Genomic DNA, 26,419 nt, shown 5'->3' with positions numbered 1-26,419 from the left:
TCGACCACTCCTACAATTTTAATTATCCCCATCAATCCATATGTCTTGCCTTATCTCTCTTCTAAAAATATAGATCCATATAACCAAGCGGCCAACTGGATCTTTCCACTTGGATGAACTTTCCACAGACACCTCAAACTCAGCAAGTATCCTCTTAGCACAGTATCTCCTTTGTGCTCCCGCCCTCTCGCTGATATCCTATTCACCTGGTGGCAATACCATGTAACAGCTGTAACAGTGTAAATAACAGCAAAGACATTTCTGAAAATACATGATACAGACCTGACCACTGAAAGAAGTAATATTTGCATTTATTTTGACATCTATAGTCAATCATAAGTTGCATTTGGGACTAATTCATACAGTTAGTTCTAAAAAGGGCTGCTAGAGAATTTGATAATTAGGAGTCCATTGGTGACCGTCAAGAATGCAACTATAGTAAATTGCAACCTGATTGTGATTGGTTTAGAAGTGAAGAGAAAGGAACGAACTATGGCTAGTGAGCACGGACCACTCTTTCAAGCTTGATGGTAAAGAGATAAGAGAGATTAAATGAATGTCATTAGGGGAAAGCAGATGTGAGGAAGTCATCTTTTAGAACCGGGAAAACTGAGCAGTTTTGCAGGCTGCAGGAAGGAAGGTGGTCGTGAAGAAGGGATTGAAGGTAGGAAAAATAAGAAGATAGGAACTGAATACTGACAACCACAAAGGGAGTAGGAAGGTCTTTGCTTCTTTTGTGTATATTATTATTCTTCATTAACATTTGCTTAAATAAATTCAGGTCTACTATTTATCATATTGTAGTATTAAATAAGTAATAGTAATAATATATTTTGTAATTTTATATGCAAACCTTTATTTTGACATCTATAGTTAGGCAAAAATTGTCATTGAGGCTAATTTGTACAATTAATTAAATCATGTGTTCCTTTTCCTTTTCAAAACTTCCCTTATATATTCCATTCCTAGTGAGTATGATGAATCCTCTTAATTCAACCCATATACAACTAGTAGCTTTCAGTTAAAACTCTTACTTTTTCATAAACTCATAACTCTTATTCTAAAATGAACATTGGGTACTTCATTTGTCAGGTATCCCATCAAATTTTACTATTGTTTTGTTACTTACTTGCAAAATTTCCTTATATAATACATTCTATATCTGTGGCCATATATGGTTTTCCTATACAGTTTCCAAGTTTTATGGTTTATTTAGTTCAAGTGAATAAACCCAGCTTTCTGTTTCACTTTTGTGGAGGTAGATAGGGTCAAGGAGAGCTGGTGGAACATTTACAGAGAGGAAAGATTACCAGTTAGGCTCGATGTTCCTAAGAAAACAACAGCTCTGATTCAGTGGTATTAAAAAATTTGGCAGTACTAAAAAATAACTAGATAGTTTTCCTACCAGTCACTCAGAAAGGGTTCATAATGTGTGAGGGAGAGGGGAGATACTGTGTTTGGAGTTTCAGAGACTGGACACTTATCCTGAGCTGAAAGCTTCTCAGAGGGAGGGAGGCATTCTCAGCAAATGATGACTATTTCCTTCCTTTCGTCACTTCTCCCACCTCGAGGTCCTCACTGTTTTAGCTTCACTGCACTGATGCTCCCTCCTCAGCTGCACTGTTTTAGCTCCACTGCACTGACGCTCCCTCCTCAGCTGCACATAGGGGAGCAGTGCACAAAATCGGCTCTCCACAAGCAGCATGCTCAGGCTGAGGTGGACAGGGGCCTAACCTTACTGCCTCAGTTGAAATCCTCAGCCCCAGTGGCTGCCAGGGGAGGTGGGCGGAGCACAGGAAGTGATTACCCTCGGGCTTCTCCTCCCACAGAAGCCCTGCCTCCTCACGCTTGGACAGTGGGGAGGTTAGCTTTCTTTCTCCTTCCAGTTCAGTCCTTTGGCTAATGTGAAAGACCACGCAGAAACTATGGAGTTGCTTTTTGTGCTTGACAAAGTGCAGAGATAGAAGACAGGGATTCCCGGCTGGGAGGAGGGAGGAGAGCTGAAGACCCCGGCCTGGGCTGGCTGATCTAAGCAGTCAAAGTGGGAAGCTGAGTGCTTGAAAGAGGATTATACTCGCACTAGAAATAAGCAGTAAGTGAGCGAATAACCATTATGGCTTAGAAAAGGCTTAATCCTCCTGGGTTATGGGGTGAGCTAGAAAATATTGCTTAACTCTAGAGTAAAACTGGAAGGCTTCTGACTCTGTGTACAGTTGTCTGCTGTTTGGAAAGTAGGGGCTTAAGAGCAAGCCCAGAGCCTCCCCCACTCTTGGAAAATGCCAACTTCTACTTAACAATAGTTGGGGATATAATCTCCTTCCCTAGCCTCTTCCTGGTAAAATTTAGTAATAAACCAGATAGGGAATTGGGATTAAACTGGAAAAGTGGAATCTGGTATTGGCAGAAATGGCGATCTTGAATTACGTTCTGTGAATGCCGACATTGTTATATCTATTAGCAGTGATTTGCTAATCACAAGAAAGTCTGGGGCAGGACATTGAAAAGGGAGAATTGAAAGCTTTTATGACAGAGAAGCTGAGTAGTCCATATGCGTGAGATGAAATATAAAAATGTGTATAATAATGGAGGGGTTTTTTGAGCATTAAACTAGAAAAGCAGTCAGGCAACATATACTTGGATATAAGCTAGAAAAGAAGAAATGTTAGTTTCAATAATTTTTTGTGCAAACCCCAAATTTCACAATGTTTACAAAGTCAAGACAGTGATTTGGGGATACTTCGATTATTGTGGTACACTATAAATACTGCTGCTGGGCAAGATCTGTGGTTCTCTGGTTAGTAAGTTCTGGCAATGAAGCCACTGCCGCTGGTGCAAAGAATTCTGGGATGTCTGACAGTGAAATGGATGGAAAGACCCACATTCCATCTCTACTTAATGTCCTTTTGTCCAGAAGTCGGGTCATGCACATGAGCTACTTGGTAAGTGTACAGATCAATATTCAGAAAGGCATTTCTTAATGTTTTGCATTAGAGGGTCTCTGGACAATATCTTATGGCAACCAGTGTACTAAAGCAAAGTGGTAGGAAGGAAGTCCATCTTGATCAAAACCAACCTTGTTCTTTGTGTTTTCCATCAGTCCTGAAATGGAACCTCAAATGAGGACAAGAATAATAATAGAGAGAAATACTGTGGCCATCTGTTCTGTTCTAAGTGGTTAAACTCATTAATATATGAATGAGAATTCAGATTTTATTTATGCATCCTAATACTTGAAGATTCAGAAAAATATCTTTATTACAGAAAAACAACCCACAAAAATAGGAGGTATGTTTATTGGGGAGGAAATATGGAAATCTGCTTTTGAAATGTTACAGGAGAAAAAACAGACAAGAATCGTTTCCCACAGTATAAAGAAGATTTATGTCATGTTCGCTGAAGGTTGTAATTCTTCCCCCAATGAGATGAGGATCCTAATATGGCACAGTAGATACAAACATAAGAAATATTTTTAATTCCCTTAATTCTAGTTGATATAATTAATACCGAGAGCAAGAATTGCTTTATTAAAAAATAATAACCTTGGATTACAGCTAATTATGTAGTGAATTTTCTTTTCTTTTTCTTACTGGTCCTCTATGAAGGTACTATGTTTCTGAAATTATGAAGAAGCAACTGTCATTCCAAATGGTATTTAGTTTAACCATTGCACTGGGAGAAAGAAAAAGAAAAGACTCAGACGTATTATCTTTCTCCTGTAACACAACAGTAAAATGGTTGTAATGATCTATGTCCTTTTCTAACTTATGAAGTTATGAACTTTTGCTATGGGGGAGATAGATGGGGGAAAATGCCAATAAAGTACATTTTTTAAAATGGTCCGTACCCTACCAACTTTTCAAACTACCTAATTTTGAAAATTATCTTACTTATCTTTTTAAAATTATTTCTGAGTTGTTTTGCCAATGTTAGTTTTCATCAGATTTATAAGCAAATACAGAAAATCTGAAGATTCGCTACCTGAGTGGTGTTATTCTTGCTTAGTCTTAAAAATAGATAAAGGGTTAAAATAAAACATTTAATAGTTGAAATCTTAAGCATAATATAATCACTAAATGCAGTTTCAGTCTTTAAGAAAAATGTGCTGGGACTCTTTAAGGAGTTGCTTATTTATCTCGAATTATTAAAGAATCTTTTCTAAAAATATACAATTGAAGAAAGAAAGGAAGCATAACAGTATTCAGAGAAGGATTAAAAGTATAATTTGGGTGGGAGAGGCTAAGCAGAAGCCAGCAGTTTAATAAAGATATTTTCTGTTGTCCATGAGAGATTGGCATAAAGAATGATGTATTATGACTAGTGAACAATGCTAAGAAAAGACTTTTATCTTTAAAAAGTATTAAGTGGGAATTAACATTATTAATGGAAAGAAACTAAATGATCATTTAAAATTATTCTTTCACAAGAAAAGTAAAGAAAAAGGATATGGAAAACTAAGCAGTGATGAAGACCTGAAAATAATTGTTGATCAAAAGCAGGTAAGTGAATGCTTACATACATTTTCTAATGTTGTGTTGTAGATTTTTGACAACTGAAGCCCTTTGAGCTTTCAGCGCTGCCCTGGAAGCTATATTAGCTTAGCTCATCTAACTGAGGCCTGCACAATAAGATAGATTTTGAAAGCAGCTAAGCCTCCCTGTCTAACGCCTCTGATGCACTGACTTCTGCATGATGTCAACATGTATGTCCTGTATGTAAGAATGATGAAAAATAAAGCAGAGCAAGATAAGAGAAGTTTTGGAAATTAAAAGCCCCACTTGAAAAATGAAATCAGTACAATGATAATTTGTTGGAAAAAAATATTTAAATAAGAACCAGAAAGTAAATTATTTTGAAAATGAGAAATGCTACTATTAGTGTAAGACAATAAATATAAGTTAAGAGGACAGGGATATAAGACTTTAAAGAACTGAGAAGTTTAAACATATTGCCCAATTTACTTTCTCAGATTGTCTGCAGTAAATTTAGAGACTTTTTTTAAAAACAAACAAAAAAAGAAGCTATTTAATATTCTTTAATACTGCCTGTGATTTGAGAAACATCTAGCTTATATTTCATATGGGCCCATAAGGTGAAATGAAAACTGCTTAATATACCATAAACAATGACAGGTAATGGAAGGTATCCAGCTCGTGCCACTGAATTGGCATTAGCCCTTAACGTCTTTGTTAATTATCAGGGAGACAAGATAACTGCACATCTATTTCATGTGTAAGTGGCTCTGATTCTGATGTAAGCTCAGGTGGAGACAGAGAAATAATTCAAAGGAATCTGAGCAGATGAAGAAGTTAGAAAGAAGGCAGTCAGCAAGTTATAGAAAGCCAAGTTGAATTTAGACAGTTTCTTAATCAATCATGCAGTCTGTTTTGCATCGTGGTGATTGCATTAAAGGAGCCATTGTGTCTATTTCTGAAAAAAGGAAAAATGACCATCAGAAGATAGCAACCAGAAACAATTAACTTACCAACTGGCTTATTAGGCCTGGAATAATTAAGGTAACTGAAGTGGTCTTCTGGGGAAAACTGAACAAAGCATCTCCCCAGGAGGTGCAGAGTATGTCCATACTACAGGGTTCACTCAAACTACCTTAAAGTTTTTCTTGCCTTATCTTCACTCTCCTCCTGCTCCTGAGTAAACCAGGGTGGAAGAGTGTTGGATATGGCCCTATGTTTCTACTCAGCGCCAAATTGTCAGTTTGGTTAATAAGATAAGTGGGACTGGAGCCTGAGTGCTCTGCTGGGCTATTAGCTATCATTTTAACTATGCCAGATTAATTACTTGGGGTGTGTGATCTCCATCTCCCATAGATCCTGTGCTGTAGACTAGCATTCTGATGAAAGGACTGGACCTCCCTGGCAAATGAACTGGTAGAATACAATTGAGTATATTATGAGAACATATATACCTATAAATTTCTCTATTAAAATTAAAAGTTTTACTTTTTATTTCTTCTTTAATCATGTAGAAGTTAAATTCCTACTGTTTTTGTACTTCTTTACTATCATTCTACCCCCAAAGCTGCTTTTGTTTTCTTTCTTTCTTTTCTTTAGTTTTTCCTAAAGCTTCTTTTTGTTTTAAGTGAATTTGGGGATTCAGAAAAGGGAGTCATTGTTCTTTTATTCTCGTGGTACTTTTCACAAAATTTATATTGTTGTGCCTAAACACATTTTATTAACTGTTTAGCAATCTTTTAAAAAAGAGAATGCACTTTCCTGCTTCTTCAGAAAATAACGCTTTTCTTGCCGGGATCTAGTGAGGGAGGATTCCGTTTCTCAGTCACTGTTGTCTCTGTAGTTATCATGTTTCCTCCGGTGCCGTTGGACCAGTTGGCACCAGTTGGCAGTGACCCAGCTTTGCTGAGTCATTCATGTCAAAACATGTCTCAAAAGATGAGTAATTATGAATATGAGTTGGCTTTGGTGTTTGCTGTTGGCAGTAAGAGTAGTCCTTCCTTTTGGGGAAGGTTTATTTGGTGTTGATGTAATGAACAAATCCTAGGTAGAAACAATGACAGTGTTGACATCTCGAAGAAAAATATTTGGGAAAACACTCTAATTAGTCTTTATAACACTACAAAAAAATTCTTCCTAAGTTTAAGAGATCAACTTTAAAAGTGTATGTGTGTTTATGTGTGGATGTGGTAAAACACTTTTTTCTAATAGTGCTTCATCTCACAGTTGTTATATATATTTTGGCAGGGGGGAAGGAATCTTTATGTTCAATTTAGTCTTCCTGTGTCTTTTCAGAAACATGGTAGAAATTTGTTAGTCAATCTTCATATAATTGCAAAAAGCTCTAAATAAAATAGTTGGAGTGCTGTGAAGGGCAGAAGTCTACTAAGCTCATTTAATCTGTCATTCAGAAGCTGTCGCTCTACAAATGCTGTGCAAGCTATATGCCATTTTATCAGTCCTGTGATTTGCCAGTCTTGTACTTCCACAGAAACCCCACAATTTTGCTTGTGTAAGCAAATTAATAGCAGAAGCAGCCCAGAGTATGAGGATTTTGTTCACTCTGGCTGCCCACATTCAAGGGGGTTAAAGGTGATTTCTGTGTTATTTCTACATAAGAAAAAGTAATTTTGGAAATGTGTAAGGTTTTCTTCTAAAAGGCAATATTGTGCTTCTCTTTTTGTGAAATTTTAGTGGCAAGATTTATTTGAGATACACATGAAAACATTCCAGAACATTCTTAGATTAGTGTTGATGTCCTAAAGTAATAGGAGCTGCCATATAATATGTAATCACACACCCACACACTTCTATAGTCATTTAAATATAAATGTATCACATTGGCATTGAAGTCCATATTCTCCAAAAATCCCTAGAGTTTTCAAATTTCAAGCATAGGAAAGTAATCAAAGGAAGCATTAGATAAAAATCTTTATACCTCTAAAACCCAGACATTTGATATAAATATATATAGCTATTTCATTATGTGTATAATTATATAACATATATAATAGACATATATACAGTTATTATATACATATAATTATAATAGAATATATAAAATTAGTTCTGTATTTGGCTTTCTAGAATAAATACATATTTTTTAAAAATTTTAAATATGGATTTTGGATTATTCTTATTATTTATTAAAATATTCTTTCCTGACTGGAAGGGGGTGTGTCTTGTTTAGGAATAGATTTCATGTACAAATGAATTTTCTGTGAAGTTGCTGAGATATCAGGGGTGGGAGTGGGGGAGTAGATGGTCAAGTACCTTGAGTAAGTGATTAAAGACATTAGCCACTTTGAATAAATTATAAATTAATTCTATTTTAAATTACTATTTTTAATTAGAATAGAGTCAGTTTAACTCAAGGTTTGTGATATGTTCACCAAGATAGCTTTTTTTCTAAAATGTTTTCAAATTCCAAGCAGACTTAAAGGAGGTAACCAAGGCTGACACAAAATTATAGAATATTATCACTATAAAGGGGATACACTTGTAGGTTCAAGCATTTTTCAAAATAGTTTTCACAGTATGTCGTAGATTTAGTTGACTGTAGGACTCAGAGTTGCAGCTGCATATCTTTCAGTGCAATAAGGTGGGGAAATGTCAAATGTCAACCCCTGACAAAGGGAACAAGTGTATATGGATCAGAGCCATGGTTCTCAAGTTTTAGCAGCCTCAGAATCCTCTAGAGGGCTTCTGAGAACACAGATTGCTGGGCCCCACCCACCCCCAGAGTTTCTGATTCTGCAGGTCGAGAGGTAGGGCCCAAGAATTTGGATTTCTAAGTCCTCAGTTCCCACTGCTTGTCCCAGACCATACTTTGAGAATGGCCGGGTCAAAGGAAACAACTCTTGCAGTTCTAAAGAGAAAAAGCATACGTATGACCTGTGATAAATTTGACATCTTCAACTGGGCATTACCTGGAAACCTAAAAGCTAGAATTCATAGACATCCAGTATAATGATGCTGAAAACAAGAAAATCACGGACATTTACAACTAAAGGTGCCTTAAAGAACCAGGTTTGCATCTGACTGAATTCCACTTAGTAGCCTTGTGTTCTTGTGGTAGTCTTGTGATTTGAGGTGTTTCCTTATTTGTAAAAGACTACTCTTCTCTTCCCAGTTCTTAGAGTTTATCTAAGAAGATGAATTTATAACCATTATGTCATTTTAAGTAGCTAGTCATCACCACCTATTAGTCTGCTTGGCCTGCCATACAAAATATCATAGACTGGGTGGCTTAAACAACACAGATTTCTTTCTCACAGCTCTGGCGGCTAGAAAGTCCAAGATAAACAGGCTGGCATGGTTGGTTTCTGGCGAAGGCTCTCTTCATGACTTGTAGATAACCAACTTCTCACTTTATCCTCACATCCTCATATGGCAGAGAGAGAAAGAGAGAGAGAGCTCTGGTGTGTCTTCCTCTTTTTAGGGCCCCATTCTTGAGGCATCATTTAACCATTATCACCTCCTTGCAGGTCTGTCTCCAAATACAGACACATTAAGGGTTAGGGCTTCAACATATGAATTTGGAGGGGACACAAACATTCAGTCCATAACACCACCACACAATCACAATTCAGCAGACAGGAACATTGAGATCTAGAAAAGTGAATCGAGTTTCCCCCGAGTCCCTGCTTAGGTACACAGAGAGGACTGGAAGCCAGCCTTCCCTCCCCATGTGCAATCCAGTACACCATCTATCATCCTATATAGCTCTCTGCGGTCGCCCATGACTGGTCATCCCATAGGTGGGCATTAAGAAGCTGTTTTGCTTCAGTGCTCTAATTATATAAAATAACCATCTACTAGGAAGTATCATAATTGGCCAGTATTTATTTATTGAACTCTCACAGGGATAATCTTTTCCACAAACACTCCTTAACAGTTTACTTCCCTCTTGGCCCCTATAACTTATTAGGAGAGAAAAGTCCTTCAAAACAAATGTGCACAAAATTAGAGCTGAAGGGTGGTTGTTGCCATCCACTCACCCTTCCCATCCCTACACAGCCTCCTCCAAGAGGACCTTGACCAGACATGAGAAGCACCATGGGGTGAGACAACACATACCTTTCTTAGCCCAAAACGCTTGTGAGAGTCTCCTTTTAAATTTGTAGGAGAAGCCCGAGCAGAAAGCAATGGAAACTAGAATTTCTGTGATTTTTCTCTAAAGAAAAAGAAGAGACAAAGTATCGCCACCCCCTTGTGTTTCCAGTAGCACATAAGCATTTGAGTAGGATTATAATTTTATCCTAGTGGTCATTGTGGGAATGCATCCTAAAGAGGAAAATATAGGCCAACGTAAAAGAAAAATGGAAGAATGAGAAAAACAGATTAACAGGAAAAGATACTGAGCTTCCTTCTGCTAACAGTTAGTGTGGTCATACCACCATCTAAGCAGCTGACCTGATTCTCGGACTCATAAATAGTAAAAGGAATGGGGGTGATATGTATCACTGCCTTGTTGTACTCAGCACCATCTGGCCAGTGCTTTTTTTGCCATATCAATATGGTGACTTAATTTAAATAGAAGTCATATCCCATTTACCTCTGAGAAGGCTTATAAAGCATGAGACCCTGTCTCTTGGCGTCATGTATAACACTCTCCCTGGGTACCTTCTTGGAACCCCATGTTGGTGACCAAGAACAGAAACCCCCTTTAGACTTGCAGAAAAGAAACAAGCTGGGCAGCCTGGAGATTCTGAAGCAGGATACTGTGAGACTCTGGAAGGACCAAGCACATTATGCCACTGTGGTTGCCCCCATTATGCTCACAGCAGACATAGGCTCATTAGCATTTTCCTTGGAAAGATTGATAGATGAGAAATGGTTCAATGAAAATAAGCCACATTTAGGTGTGATGAGAGAGGCCGAAGCTTTTCAAATTTGCTATCTATCTGAAATCAGCATTGGAGTAAACAAAGATTCACTACTGTAGTCCAATCAGTGCCATCTTGTCAGCAAAACTATTTATCATCAATAAATGTACAAAGCAAGGGGAAAGTTTTGCACAAGGTTAAATAGAAAAATTACTGGGATAAAGGCATTTTTACCCATCTTTTATTCCTAAATATTACCTATTTGTGTCAAGTAATATGAAAATAGTTCTGAGCTACTGGTAATTGAGAAGGGGGTGAGGGGTGGAAATCACAGTAACGCAAAATATCTTACTTTATTTTTCCTTGTAAACTCACAATGCTGAGAGGTTTTTTTGGTTTTTTGAATTGATGCATTTCAATTTAGTATACTGATACCCCTAGGCATCACCTCTGACTCTAGGAAAAACAGAAAGGGCAGACCTATATCTTAATTTCAGAGTCTTCTGACACATTACTGAGATCTGAAGATAGAAGGCAAAAAAATGTAGAGGGTCGCTCTTTATAGAGTGACACAGGGACAGGCAGGAGACACCTGAAATGAATGAAGGAGGAGGCCATCGTCCTAGTTTCTAGTCTTGGCTATGCTGCTTACTAAGCGGAAGACCTTGGAGTGAGCAATTTAAGTTCTCTGAGTTTCTGTTTCTTCATCTGTAAAGTGGAATAATACCATCTGGCTCAGATATCTGTTGTGAGGTTCAAATGGGAATGCGCCTCTGAAGAGCCTTGTGTCCAGCTCAGCCTCCTTTGGTCAGAACCAAGTCTAGAATCCGGGACCACTGCTGTTTTGTCTCATGCTCTTTCCATCAGCAGCTCACACTTCCTGAACGTTGAGTTGGTTGTTGTGTCACATTTTCACTTTGCTTATTTCCACTGTTTTCCTAGTAAGCAGTTTGCATGCCTTCTGTAAGATACTGTCAGTTACTCTAGTCTGGTGCCCTTTCGGGGCTCCTGGCTCCTCTGCCACTGCTCGTGTTGGCCATTGTGAATATAGCAAAGTTGTTACACAGTGGTTAAGAGGGAGGCTTTCACAGTCAGGAATCGGAATGAAAACTGGCTACGGCCGTGTAGTAGCTATATTACCTTGGGAAAATTAACCAGCCTCTCTGAGCCTCAGGCTGCTCTGCTATAAAGTGAGGAAAATTCTATCTACTTCATAAAGTAGTTGTTAGGATAAATAAGTTGCTGTAAACAAAGGCTTAGCAAAGTTCATGGCATGAAATAAGTGCTTTATACATGTCAGGTACTGGGGTGGGTGAGTGGTGGGAGTTGATGGTAAAAGCCTTAGATTTAGTAGGTATAGAATCCCCTTGGATTTCTTCAGGACTGAGTTATAATTCTAAACAATAAAGTCTATTCTGAGATCATAGATACAAATGTCTCCTTGGATCAACCAAGTATAGAAATGAGGGGAACAGACTGTGTGTAAGAAAAATAGGGAGTGAGGAGGACAGTGGCTAATGTCACAAGCTGGCCCCTCTAGAAGAAGCAGCACATACCAGCCCCAGCTAATTGGCATCTTGTTGAAAAATGGGCTCAGGATCACCACATATACTAATTTTTCAAGAGAAGCAATTAATCTGCTGCTTTTTAAATGTTTACAACCAGTTTTTAAATTTTATAGCAATGTGTAGTCAAACAAAATAGTGTGGTTCTGTATACAGCCCTGGGGTTCCAGTTTGTGACCTGTTACACTCATGAGACTCTAAGATCAAAGGAGAGTAGGATGCCGACATGGGCCCGAGTGGGCCTCTGCTCTCCCCGTTTCTCTCCTGCTTTACACCCTCTCCCTTGAAAACTAACCTAACCTGGTTGTCGATCTGATTAAAACAATAGACATTAAGATATAATTGTCAGGGCTTCCCTGGTGGCACAGTCTTTAAGAATCTGCCTGCCAATGCAGAGGACATGGGTTCGAACCCTGGTCCGGGAATATCCCACATGCTGCGGAGCAACTAAGCCCGCGAGCCACAACTACTGAAGCCCACGCATCTAGAGCCCGTGCTCCGAAACAAGAGAAGCCACCGCAGTGAGAAGCCCACGCACCGCAACAGAGTAGCCCCCGCTCACCACAACTAGAGAAAGCCCGCACGCAGCAACGAAGACCCAACACAGCCAAAAATAAATAACTTAAATAAATAAAAAGATATAATTGTCAGATGGTCTTCAGTCCCCCGGAGGTTCAAGTACCTCAAAAGGGAACTTGTTACCTAAAATGTAAAAATTCCCCATTTGATAAAATGAGTAGGTCAGATATTTGTAAGTGGAGAAAGTATTGTTGATAGTTCCTATTCAGGACTTGTACTACCTCCTAGTCTTAGCAACTCAGAGAGTAAACAAGGTACCCGCCTTGCAGAGTAGCAAGTACCCAACTTTCCTTCACCAGTCCCTCTTCCCCAATTTTGCAAACAGTAATGCAAACCACAGGGCTCAGTGAAAAACTGTAACCACTGAAAAAGAGAGACCATGAGTTACCACTTCAAGTTCAACAAATATCTTAAATGCCATTATATATCTTTATTTTAAGACCTTAATGTATAACCTATGTTCATTAGATGCAGCATAAAAAACTGGACTTTCAGACTGGAAAAATATATAGATGTAAGTAATTTTCAAATAGCCCATTTTTTTAATCTAATGGGGGAAAGTGCTGGCAGCATGTTTAGTCACTGAGAAAAATAAATACAAAATTGAAATGACGTGAGCTGACATGCTGAATGTAAAAATGATGTGATATATGAAAATAACAGGCCGGGACAGTAATGCTTAAACTCAGCCATTTGGAACACAACTTGAAAATAAGCCATTCACCCTTTCACTGTGGAAGGTTTGTTGTGCTTTTACTGGTTTTGTGTTTGGGGAATTTGTTTTGTTTTGTTGGTGCTGGTGTTGTTTTAAGTAGATTCATCTGGTCAGTCTGAGAACTGTAGACATTAGAGCTGGAAGGAATTTCAGAAGATAATCTAATCCAGTGGTTTTAAAACTGTGCTCCGTGGACCCCATTCCCAGCCACTTTGAACAGAGGAGGGGGTTCATGCACGTGGCATCACCCCTTAGAGAGTAAGTTGGCCCCAGGTGCGCAGACAAGCTTTGGGTGATGAAAGGGCGCTGCTGCTAAGAAGTTTGATTATATTGGCTCTACTTCAACCAGAATAAGTTGAGTCTTAGATAGGGAAGTAGCTTGACTGTGTCACTAGGTTATTTTATATCACAGGGACTATTAGAATTCAGGTCTGCAGCCTCTCGTCCTGGCTTCATTCATCTATCCCTATAACTGCCTTCCTAAATTCAACTGTTCCTTAGCCCTTCTTCCAAACTCCCTCATGCTGGTAAGCTAGGCACACCAGTCAATCCAGAGAAATCACTTGAGAGGAGTGTGTCTTTCCAGTGCACAGCTAACTCTATTAAATTTGTCTGATAAGCTTTCATGAAAGGATGTTTATATGAGATGCTTCCTACTTCATAACGAGGTTCTCACAAACTTTGTGACAACTTCCCAGTTTTAAAAGTGGAATTTGAATCTCCTAAGACCCCCCTAATGAGCTTAGCAGAGTGTTTCCTCCATGTTGAAGCAGAGGGTTTTTCCACAGCTCATCTCCCAGGTCTTCTGCACCTGGATCAACTTATCATCTCCCTTTCAATTGGCCTTGGGGATTGTGAGCCAGGCCCACAGTTCAGCATCTAGCTGCCTAGTCGGTCCATTCTGAATGGGTTGCCAGCGCTTTGTCTAATGAACCTTGCCTGCGACTCACTGGTTACTGATTCCATCAGTGTCTATTGTCATAAGGGCTTCGAAAAACAGTTGTGGGTGGAAATATTTATACTGAAAAGATTTATGTTACAAATTCAAAATCTGATAAATAAAAATGACTAAGGAACAGAAAGACCATACAAATGTTTTTTTCTTTTTTTGATACTTAAGCAGCAGAGAGAGTTTAGAGAGTAGACTTCCCTTCCTTCTCTTCTGACTTTGGACCTAGATGCCTGTGCTCTGCCATTGCCCTGACCTTGTCACTTCTGTGGTTGTGCTTTTATTTCTCTCCCATCCAGACTTTGCAGTACATGTCTTTTCCTTTCTGCTCAGCCCCACTCTCTGATCCCCGCCTTTGGAATATGTCTCTTATTCTGGCACTGCATCTATAAGGTTTGACAGAAACACAGTTCTTGCAAACCTGCTTTTTTTTTTTTTTAATGCTCCATTGCTTCCTTCTCTTTCTTCAAAACAACTCTATAATTCTGTCATTTCCATTTTTAGTCATTAATTTTTCACATGGTCTACCCCCAGACAGGGTGAGTACCACTTCCTTCCTATCTTGTGATCTACGAAAAACACATGCACACACAAATCATCATCCAATACAATTGTTATTTATTCCTCATCATAGTATTTTTTGACCAAATGATCTCATTCTTGAAATATATGAATAAGTGACTTATTAAAGAAATGGTGAGAGAATGTACCATCTCGGCTTTGTGCTAGAGGTTCTGAATAGAAAGAAATGTTCATTCATCACTCTTTTCTAACTAAATTATCTCATTTGTATAATTAATGAATAATTAATGAATTCTTGTAGAAAAACACTAAGCATGGAAGTAGTTTTCTTCCGGTCAAAGGATGTCCAGTTATCACCTCCCTACACTCTCAGCTTTTATCTTTAACCTTTAAATGTGTCCCCAAAATTGACCCATTAATTTCTGTGAACTATGGGAATAGCTTCTGAAAAAGAAATGAGTGATGGTGCATCAGCTGATGGATTTTTTTTAATCAAGTTGTTTAGTACAGAGTAAAACAAATTGAAAGTCACAAACAGGCTTAGTTATTCTTAAACTTTTAAGCTAAAGATATAAAACCTTAGGAACTTTGCATTTAAAAAAAAATGGAAGAAATTTGTCTTTCACTAAATGAATGAGCAATCTTACCCTTTCATCCAAACTCCAAGGAACTTGATTTAAAATCCTTCCGTTGTGGTTATATGAACCACAGTAGCCGTACAAGACATGCATGGACCCCAACACTGCTTGGGTTACAGGTGACAGACACTCAAGACACAGAGAGAAGTGATGCTTCTCGCTGCCTCCCACATATTACGCAGACTCCTCAGTTGGGCTTGCAGGCCATGGATGGTCCAGTCCCTGACTACCCTGTTATCCTTCTCCATGCCCCATTCATACTGAACAACTTGAAGCACCCCAAGTGTGTAACATTCTTCCTCCCTTTTTGCCTTTGTCCTGTGCATGTATATACATATATGATACACATCACAAAATCTTCTGATATATCCCCTAAGAGTGGAAGGATATAGATGGAGGGAAGGAGCGCTTCTCATGGTTCTGCTAGAGACTTTCGCCTTTGAGAATCCAAATGCTAGGAGAGGAGAAAGAGAATGAACAAACCCCTCTTGGCTCTGCAGACAGACTTCCTAAACCCCATAGATGTGGGGTCGGGGGGAGTGAGAAGTGTAAAAAAGAAAACAAAAGTGAAGCCTATTTCTAAAAAGGATAAGGAGCAAATGGGAAAACAGAAATATCTGAGAACCTATTGTTTATAGAAGTTTGGTATGTAAACAATTTTGCTTTGTGTCTTCTGGGGTTTGGTTGTGGGGGAAATATTTAGTTACATTTAGCACGTTTACACCTTTTGTTGTTCTAAAAAAAAAAAACTGGGACTTGATTCTGCCCTGTTCCCAAGACGCTTCCTCTCATGTGATACAGGAGGGAGAGCAGTGGAGAACCCAGCAGAACCAGTTCAGGGACGCCGGCAACATTTAGCTGTCAGTATTCAGGAGGGACAACCAAGCAGGGAATCATATGTTTAAAAACTGGTTCTAAGATAGACTACGTGAGCAAAATTAAATTGTCTTCCTCCTAATTATGAGGTAACTTAACTTCCAAAGATACATGGGATGCTGCTTTTGAAAAAAAAAATAGCATTATTTTGATGGAAATGATCTAACTTCCTACTTCATTCATTTACTTTACAAAAACTTCTTAACAGCCTATTTCTTGCTAGGTATTTGCCAGGTGCTGGGACACAGAAATGACATAAACATAGGCATGGCCTTTAAGAAGCCAACAGTACAGCGTGGGGCTTCGGTCAATAGGCAGTTATGGTGCAGGTGCTGCACCAGATTTGGGACTGAGGACTTCAGGGAGTACTTAGGACCCTCAGGCCTCTAAGATGTGTATCATTTCCCTAGTCATGGTCCTGAAAGAATTACAGAGTCTTCCTAGTGTTCAGCGTATTCCCAGGACAAGACATGGTTTTGGGGAACAATGACCAAATATGTTTTTTAGAGCCTGGATGTTCAAAGAGAGGTCCATGGACCAGCAGCATCAGCATCACCTGCATTTTGTTAGAAATTCATACTCTGAATCCCAGACTGAATCAGAGTCCGTAAGGTTGGGGTCCAGGAATTAGTTTCAACAAGCTTCCAGGGAATTCCGATCCTCAGTGTGGCTTGAGGAGCACTGTTTTAGATTTTTCAAATTTGGGGTGTCAAGAAAAGATCAGTTATTATTTTGGTAAAGATGTTAAACTTTTATTTCCAAGGACTACAAAAGAAAAGGAGTTAAGACAAATTAAGCATCTTAAGTCCTTAATTTCACTGTTCCTAACCTTGCAAATATTCCCTCCCAGTTTCATTCATTAAAGTGAACCTACACAGTAATCAATCCTGTGACCCAGGTTGTTTCCTAAAGAAAGTACAGATGATGGAGACTAAGAGGTAAAACTTATTAAGGTAATCTTTGTCTTAAGCCCTTCTAATCTTAAACCACTTTTATTAAAAGGTTAATAACAACACACAATTATATAGCATTTACTATATGCTACATCCTGTTCTAAACACTTTATATATGTTAACTCATTTAATCCTCTCAATAAATCTATGATGTAGGTACCATCATCCCCATTTCACAATGCACACTAAGGCATAGGGAATTTTATGCCAGGCTGCTGCATTGCACAGCCCCAAGGAGATGTGCTGTGCCCGCAGTCTGTGTGGCTGTGCATGACTGCTCCGGGTCGAAAGAGTTCACAGCTAGGAAGTTATCCTTTCCTCATGCTTCCCTGACTTATCAAGGAGATCTGTTATTATCTTGACTGTGCTAGGGCTGTAATAGGGTAAAATCTGAGAAAGTCTTTCTGTTTGTAAGGGAAAGATATATAGGATAGGGAAAAGCATAAATCAATTAAGATGGGCAAATTGGAAAAGAAATATTCTCCCTTCAAAAGATAATATTCGTGTGTGTGTGTGTGTGTGTGTGTGTGTAAAAGAAAGAGAGAAAGAGTGAGAGAGGAATAGAGAATGTGTGGATACATAGTCATAAACACACATGCCCAGAAGCAAATCTATGAAAAAGGGCAGTTGCCCAGTCCTTGGATAAATGCCCACCTCTGAGGCCATTGGGACCCTGCACTGTACTGAATGGTAGGACCAGGTAACCAGGCAGCCTTGCAAGGGAACCAGTAAAAGGCAGGTACTGCATTAGGGTTGCTACTCGGGTTCGAGTCCTCCCATCTGAGGTGCTTCTCATGGTAAGTTAAATCCTTACTTCGCACCTAGAATTTTCTCTGTGCTCACTACATTTGAAAAATTCCATGCCTGGAACAAAAATGAAAGCGCATCGCTTCAGCATTTGTTGAGTAGCTTTCCGTTACTGGAGTAGATTGCTGTGCTCTGGAAATGTCTTTCCGCCAGCTGCCCCACAGGGACTGACCTTTCTACTCAGGCTAAAGTCCCTGCTGAACTATTCAGTACAGCTAGTTTATCCCGGGTTGTTGGCAGATCTCCAGTTTCCCTGCCTGCCCATCTAGAAAAGTGGTCTGAGAATTGATATTCTGCCACCCCCTTCAGTCTTTCACTGGCCACAACTCTGCCCCTCCAAGCTCCTGGTGATTCCTGCAGCCTCCCAAAAGCAGCACCCAGCCTCTCTCCAGGAGCCTTACCTGTTGGTGCTGGAGAGCTGACAGTCACCCTTGGGGTCCCTTCTCACTGGTTACTCTGCTTATGAGTATACAAAACCCTCCTCAGAAACTTTGAACAAGATCAGAAGTATAACCCGTGTTTCCAAGGACTCTTCATTTTACATAGTCTCTCATTTTTGCATAGTCACAAGCGTAATTTAAATTTTTGCATAGTTGCAGTTAGTATGCATTCAGTTTTGTATCTCCCTCTTTATGTAACACTATGCCAGACTCATTTTTTCCACATCACTAATTAATTTTTATAAATGCAATTTTAATGGTTGCCTTATATTGAATCAAGGTGAGCCTTAGGCACTTTTTTGCCCCACAACTTTCCCTGGCTTGTGCAGTGACCATCCAGATCTTTCCCTTCTTCTTTCAGGATGCAAGTTATCAAATTAAAAAGGAAAGGAAGGGATTGCAAGAAAATTGTGTACATTGCTATAATTAGACATATACTGATTTACCATGAATTATGCATATTTATGGGAATTTGCACATTGTCATCCTTTCATATCCCTCTGCACCTTTAAATATCAGTGGAGATGCCACCACACACGTTGCACTGCTTTTGTAAAACCTCAAGTTTAAATCACATCCTACACTGCAGTTATACAGGATTCTGCTTCCTGAGGCTGACCACAGCCGAATCACAAACATGGATTTGCATAAATTTGGTTTGCATGAATTTTTAAGTTTGCTGAGAAGGGAAATTGACTAAATATTGTTAGAGCCACAAATAACTTGGGATATAATTTACTCTGGTACCACATGCATTGAGGACACAGATGTATGGCCCCACTAGGATAGTCCAATGCCAAAAAGATACACAGACTTAAAGACCTATATTGAAGTCTAAACAACTTATATGAACAGGGTAATAGACTTAAGTCCTATGACTTCTTCATATTGAAAGGCAATGACAAAAAGAAATAATTGTGAATGCATTTTAGGATATATAGTCTTTTGTAAGTATTCTACACTTTAAAATTGTTGCTCGGGTCCCAAAATGCAAAACTCTTACATTAATGCAGATCCAAGGAGTACAGGAGGTTAGTATAACAGAACCAAAATACAAGTGAGGATGCTAGGATTCAAGTTTCTGGCTTTGCCAATGGCTTTTTCTTTGACCTTGAACAAATCTCTAAGCCTTGACGTCCCTATCAGCAAAGTGATAATATTTTCCCTACTTCTATCTCATAAGAATTCCTGAAGAATTTCTTAAAGAAAACTAAAAAAAAAAAAAAAAAAAAAAAAAAATCATCTGAGCCACTCAAGAGGATTACTTCCTGTGAATAAATCCAAAATGATATCATCTTCAAGGAAGCCACTTACTAAGGCCCTGGGGTTATGAATCAATCTCTTGTGTTAAAGAGCAATTTAAAAATGAGATCCCCTGTAGAAAATTGAACACATGCAGAACTATTACTTTTAGATCAGTAAAACGTAGGAAGGAAGGCAAAGTGTAGCTTAATTTTATTAATTTACAAGTGATATAATTATATTGCATTTCTTTTTGAATGATTCTTTTGATAAATTTCTCTCTAATCATAGAGGAAAAGTGGATGTTTTCATATTTATGTTTTTCAGCTGTCTTGAAAAGATGACATAAATAGATCTAGAGAAATAACATTAGTGTTTCTATCACTACTGATTCTATTCTTTTAAATGAGCAAATTTTTTTTCCTGGGAAAGCGAAACTTATTCTGAGGCTTCTAAACTTTATTTAGTAGTCAAGAAATTGCACATTCCAAGTAAAAACAATATATCTGCCCCCCAAAAAACTAGAAGAAGTCCTCCTAGATGAATCTGTTAACACCTGAGCCTTCTTTAAAATAAAAATGAAAAACATGCAGAGTTTATAATGAGTCTTTAGCAGAAAAGTCACATCATATCTCTCAAAACACAGAAAAACCAAGTTAGCTTCAGCAAAGTGCCAAAGAACTTCCTCTCCTGAAGTAAACTGGCATTTAGAACTGCTCTGTATAGCTTTGAAGGGGATCAGGCTCTCTATCAATAAAGCATCTTTGGAACAATTATTTCAGGGTACCCTGGTGCGAAAGAGTAGTAACCACCAATGAGTTTTTATTATTCTTCCTTATTTAGAAATCTGCTTCTGACATCACAGGGGAGGCCCATGATCAGCTTCCTCAGAACTTCCAGCCTATCAGGAAGAAAAAAAAATAATCCGAAAAACATATATAAGGTTTAAAGCTCATGGTGAGGCCAGATTTGGGGACAGGGTGCAGAAAAATTTAGTTAAGTCAGCTTGTGCAGAGGTCATTTTTTAATTTATTTATTTATTTATTTTTGCGGTACGCGGGCCTCTCACTGCTGTGGCCTCTCCCGTTGCGGAGCACAGGCTCCGGACGCGCAGGCTCAGCGGCCGTGGCTCACGGGCCCAGCCGCTCCGCGGCATGTGGGATCTTCCCGGACCGGGGCACGAACCCGTGTCCCCTGCATCGGCAGGAGGACTCTCAACCACTGCGCCACCAGGGAAGCCCCAGAGGTCATTTTAAACACATGCATAAGCATTGTGGATGAGATTAGTGGAGTTGGGTGGATCACACATTATACCCCAACTGTCCAATTTAGTTTCATTATGACAGGAGTGGGGAAGGGGTGGGAATAAAAGGGAATTAACGTTGTTGAGCATCTATCGATACTATGTGCCAGACAACAATCTGAGAGATATTATTATTATGCCAATTTTTAAGAATGGGGGAAAAAACCCAAGGCTGAGAAGGGTTGAGAAACTTGAAAAGAGTCAAATAACTAGTAAAACAGGAAAAATGGAATTGAAATAAAGTCTCCTTCCAAAGCCCATGCTCTTCCCATCAACTGCCTTCCTACAAGTCATCAAGAAAATTAAACTGCACTGCATTTTGTTTAATTTAAAGAGACAGTCATTAGTTACTGTATATTGCCTAGCACCCATGGGAGTTTAAATAAAAGTCTTCTTTAAAAAAACAGGGCTTCCCTGGTGGCGCAGTGGTTGAGAGTCCGCCTGCCGATGCAGGGGACGCGGGTTCGTGCCCCGGTCCGGGAGGATCCCGCATGCCGCGGAGCGGCTGGGCCCGTGAGCCATGGCCGCTGAGCCTGTGCGTCTGGAGCCTGTGCTCCGCAGGGGGAGAGGCCCCAACAGTGAGAGGCCCGCGTACCGCAAAAAAAAAAAAAAAAAAAAAAAAAAAAATTGTTTAAGTCAGCAAAGAGAAAGGTGGGGCTGCGTCAGAGTCAAAACAAAGCCCCCGGTGGTCACCTGCTTCGGAATTGCCAGTCCCTTCTTGGAGATTCACTGGAAGAAGGGAAGTGCTAAATAAGAGAAGTGAGCAGGCAGAGGGTTCTCTTGAAACACAAGAAACAAATAAAAATGAAGAATGTAGTGTCCTGTGTCCCAGCTTGCACACAGCTATGCCTATATTTTACTTGTAATTGGCCTAAAGATAAATTGTACTGGAAAAGTGACTCATTTCACTGTTTTTTTCCTCCCATTCTGAGTACCAAAGCTCCTATATTCATGGCAGATTTTTGTCTTCACTAAAAGTTAATTCCTGAGCTTGTTCTTGTAGAACTACTACTTAAGTAAAGCTATCCAAGGCAGGTGCAAAAGAACAAAAAAGAAATCTCTTTGGAACTTAAGAAGCAGTGAAGTTTCCCAGGAGCTAGATGAGCTCACCCCTCACATCCCTTCTGGGATTTATGGAATTAACAATGTTGGGAAACAGAAGAGTTAAAAATTTTCATAATTTTTCCAGAAAACTAAAGTAGATAAAGGGGGTTACCTATGCAAAATATTTTACCCTTGGGGATATTTTGAGTCCCTTGCCCACTTTTAGCTTCATTAGTTGCCAAACATTTGCTTTCTCACTGTATTCGTATTGGTTGACCATGGTCTCCCTTTCCAGCCCTTCCACTTCCTTCATGATTTGCTGCATGTTGGCCTTTGAGTCTCTTTCTCAGAGACGCTGTTTGCTCCTTCACTTTTGGTGGAATGGATTTCCCAACATCATTCTGCCATTTCCACCCAGAGTCATGGCGAGGCCCCCAGAGTTCACAGACTCTCCATCACCAAGGATGGGTCATTTAGAGACACTCCTCACAGCACTGTGGAAGCCAACTTAAAGACACATATAAATGATACAGCCTTCTTGCTTCTCAAAACAAAATGAAATGAAATCTTTTAATGTTAAGTAGATCAAGAATTTTTATTAAATAATGCAGACCTCCTTGATTACACCTGCATACAAATAGATTAAATAGCACCAGCAGTAGAATCTTTAAATAAAAATAACTATGCACAGTTTATTCAAGCCATTTTGTTTCATTGCTTTTAATTCAATCATCATCACTGTTGGCATCGCCATCATCATCATGAGATTGTTGAACACCACTGTGGACCAAGTGGCATACACATTGTTCCTGCTCTTGAGAGGTATATGTTCTCTATATATTTATGAAATTAATGCCTAAACAAAGTGGCTTGTAAAAGGCAGAAGTTTCTCTCTCACTTAAAAAGAAGTCTGGAGTTTCACCATCCAGGGCTGGCATAGGAGCTTCCCAAAGCCATCAGGGATGCATGCTTCTTCCAGCTCTCTGCTCCGCTGTACCTTGGAAGAAGCCCTACTCCTTATATTCTAAAATGGCTATTTTGAATCTCCATCCATTATGTTTGAGTTCCAAGAAGCAGGAAAGAAGAAAGGAGGGGAGAGAAGGGCAGTGACTATCTACCCCTCCTTTTTTATCCCCTTTTCCTTTTCTTTTATCCACTTCTCCTTTTAAGGAGACTTCCCAGAAGTTCCATAGAGTCCTTTAATTTATGTTTCATTGCCCAGAACTTAAGTCATATGATCACACTGGCTACTGGAAAGGGGTAGGGCCTAGGAGATATAGAGTCATTTATTCTGCATGGTAATATGTCTACCTAAAAAGCATGTTACTAAGGGAGAAAGGTATTGGGGTAGAAAACTAGCAATCTCAGCCATAATTGTCATTCTAAAATTGTCTAAAATAAATTTCACCTCTGAAGTCAATGACAAAGGAAAATAGCATATATCACACATTTTGCAAATTTTTCTTAATTTTATCTTACAAACTCACAGAGTCCAATATTGTTTAATTAAGGTGTGGGTAGGGAGACAGGAAGAACTGTTTTCAGAGAATATGCAAAGTATCTGCAGTGGCGTCTCTAGCACTTCGCAATACAAGAGGGAAGAGACTCACCTGTGTATATTCTAAAACAAGAAAAGGCCAGCAGTACTTGGATCTTGTGGAATTAATAATTTCACTGCAGTCTGATACCCTTTGCCATTAGACAACACACATTTTGGTCCAAGCGCTTTCTCGTGTTACCCTGTTTCAGAATGCTCACCACTTTCATCTCAGCCTTTCCTCATTCATCACTCACCTCATCAGTTCTTTAAGCTCCCCTTTGCTTTGTCCCCTTGGGACATACAGCGTCAGTGAGGGGCATGTTATCATGATCGTACTTTTCTCTCTCACACATCTTAGTGTGTATTTTCAACTAGACTCTAAGTGCCTCAATAGCTGTCCAGTCCTACTCCTGCCATTAGCTCCCATAGGGCTTACTGGGGTGTGGTGTATGAAACAGGCCCTCAGCAGACACTATGAGTACAAATAAAAGATGTGAAAAGATAGCAAAGAGGGGTTTTTTTCATAAGGCTGCCCTAGTTGTCCAGCAAGCTTGACTATGACACATGCTGAGACCCTGGCACCACAGGGCAGCAGGAAAGGAGCAAAAGCTGACCCGAACATAAAGAAGCTGGCCATGCAATGCAAGTACCACTAACAGAGGAAGTTCAGGTGGCAGTGGGATTTCAGGCAGTGCTTTGTGCTTCAGCCACATTTCCACAATACTAAGGAACCTGTCCTTTGACAGCAGACCCTCAGCAAAGGCTGATGGTTCAGGGAAAGAGGCTGACAAGTGGTTAGGTGAGGTGTTGAGGTCTCAGCCGAGATGAGGATAGGTTCCCAGAGCAAATGATGTTACAACCCAGTTGTACAGACTGGGCCAGCATTGCCAGTCCTTATAAGGAAGAAACTACATCTTGTTCATCTTGATATTCCCAGCACCTAGCACTCTGCTGCTCAGTAGATTTTTAATATATGCTTGCCCCTCCCGGTCCCTTGTCCATGACCATAAGACTACGCCAGACTCCACCTTGCTGGTGGAATGAAGCTACTAATTCCTCCTACCTTTGAGGACTCCATTGGTTTCACCTCGTATAAGGAAGGTAGCATGTGGGAGTGGGACGAGAAGGCCACCTGCCCCACTCAGGTTCTTTATTTGTACTTGGGTACAAAACACCATTCTCACTGCTATGGACGGCAGTCCAACATTAACATAAGCAACCTTGTGTGCAGTTCTACCAGATGTGTTACAGGAAAGTAGAGGCTTCAGGGACTCTAAATTTAAAATATAGCAATTGGTTGGCCTTTCATAATTTAGAATACTGGGTACAACTTAAAATCATGCTGACCGAGTTTTTACTGACATGGAAAAAAATGCTTGCAACATATTAAGCAAAACACAAACACAAGACAAAAATTTGGAAAGATACAACTGTGTTAAAACATGCTTAGCAGAAAAGACTCTAAGGATACATTCTAGATTATTAAAGTGATTATCTCTGGACGCTGGATTTTTAAACTACTTTTCTGTTCCTTTTAGTTCCGTATTTTGCAATTCATTAATTCCCCCCAAAACAATTTTTAAAAATAAAATACTACAAAACTGACTAAAAATTAAAAAATAATGAGAAAGAGCTGTACAACTAATCAGACTAGAAATAATGCTGTTCCAAACATCAGCTACAAATAAAGCCATGTATTTCCTCTACATAGAAGAGACACAGTGGGATTAGAACCAGGAAAGCTAGTCATAGGATCTGCTTACTCTTTGTATGACCTTTAATTAAATATTATTCAAGTCTCTTCCCATGAATATAGATATACTGATTGCTTGTGTTGAAAATCTCCATCAGCAAAAATGTTTCTTTAAAGCTTCTTAATTGCCAGTTTATATAATTGTGTTAAAAGTGCATTTTAACAATGAGCATTCATAGCTTTAGCGGCTTCAGGTTAGTAAAAGTCTCCTGTGCTTCCACAGAGAGAGTATCTGAGGTAAGCATTCCTTTTGTTTTTCTAGTACTTTGTTTTCTCAGCGACTGGTGGGGATGGGAGATCAGGGAAAAGTAAAGAAATGTAGCCCGTGCCTACCCAGTTTTACAGGTGATAGTATCATCTATAATTTTCCAGGATTGAATTGGTAACTCCTGCAGGGAGGAAATTTCACTGAGCTCCAAATCTCTCCTTGGCCCTACACACCTAATTGTATTTCTGCCGTTCTGCGTTCCTATTTGTCTCCTCATTCATCTTCTCTGGTGAGATGACAACTATGTCAGCACCCATTTCCAAATTCTCATTTTCTTCCTCGTAATTTCTCACCTTGCTGACCACAGTCAAACAGGAGAGGGGGAAGCCGAGCTGTTTTTGGCAGGTACTTTACAAAAGAACAAACAGAAGCTAAAATCCTTTAGGAAAGAAGACAATTTGCTAAATAAGGATCACATTAGGGTTCTGTCTGCCGCTTCTTTTGTGAAGTTTGATAGTTTAATAACTTTAGGAGGTGTCTGTGTCTCAAACGCAAAGACCATTATGAAAATGGGAACTGAACTTCCAGGTCCCTTGCTCTGAAATATAAATCCAGGAAACTTATTTATAATTATAGAAAGTCAAATACATTTTTATTTATTCCTGGATGTTAATGCTTTTAATTAAGAAAAAGTATCTGATTAATAACAATGTTCTAAATAATAGAACTGATCCCTATACTTATCATTCATTTTTTTCCTTCTTTCAAAAAAAACTTTTGATTATAACATGTAAAATATAGTTATTGTAAAAAATTTGGAAACTACAAAGGAAAGAATGCTATTTACTTCATATCAGTATTCTCTTTATATTGTTTTGTTTGTTTGTTTTGAGAATCAAGCTGCTGAAAAGAATAAGCCTTTTAAACCAACCTAGGTTTTAATCTGAACTCAGCCACTTTCTAGCTGTGATATGGACAACTTTCTTAA

The 26,419-nt window shown here is 39.1% G+C and overlaps 1 protein-coding gene across 2 annotated transcripts in view; it reads left to right on the top strand.

The window, feature by feature from the left end:
* The first annotated feature begins 1,891 nt into the window (after positions 1-1,891).
* The window catches only part of PEX5L (peroxisomal biogenesis factor 5 like), a 185,147-nt gene continuing 160,619 nt past the window's right edge, over positions 1,892-26,419 (top strand). For both annotated transcript variants that reach the window (XM_032630787.1, XM_032630786.1), the window contains exons 1-2: positions 1,892-2,939; positions 4,425-4,496. In XM_032630787.1, the coding sequence (XP_032486678.1) occupies positions 2,847-2,939; positions 4,425-4,496 (165 nt within the window). In that variant the 5' untranslated portion in view covers positions 1,892-2,846. The remainder of the gene's footprint in view (positions 2,940-4,424; positions 4,497-26,419) is intronic.

Source organism: Phocoena sinus, chromosome 4, assembly GCF_008692025.1.
Source record: "Phocoena sinus isolate mPhoSin1 chromosome 4, mPhoSin1.pri, whole genome shotgun sequence".
Lineage (NCBI taxonomy): Eukaryota > Metazoa > Chordata > Mammalia > Artiodactyla > Phocoenidae > Phocoena > Phocoena sinus.
The sequence above is the reverse complement of the archived record's forward strand: the minus strand, read 5'-3'. Positions and strand labels throughout refer to the sequence as shown.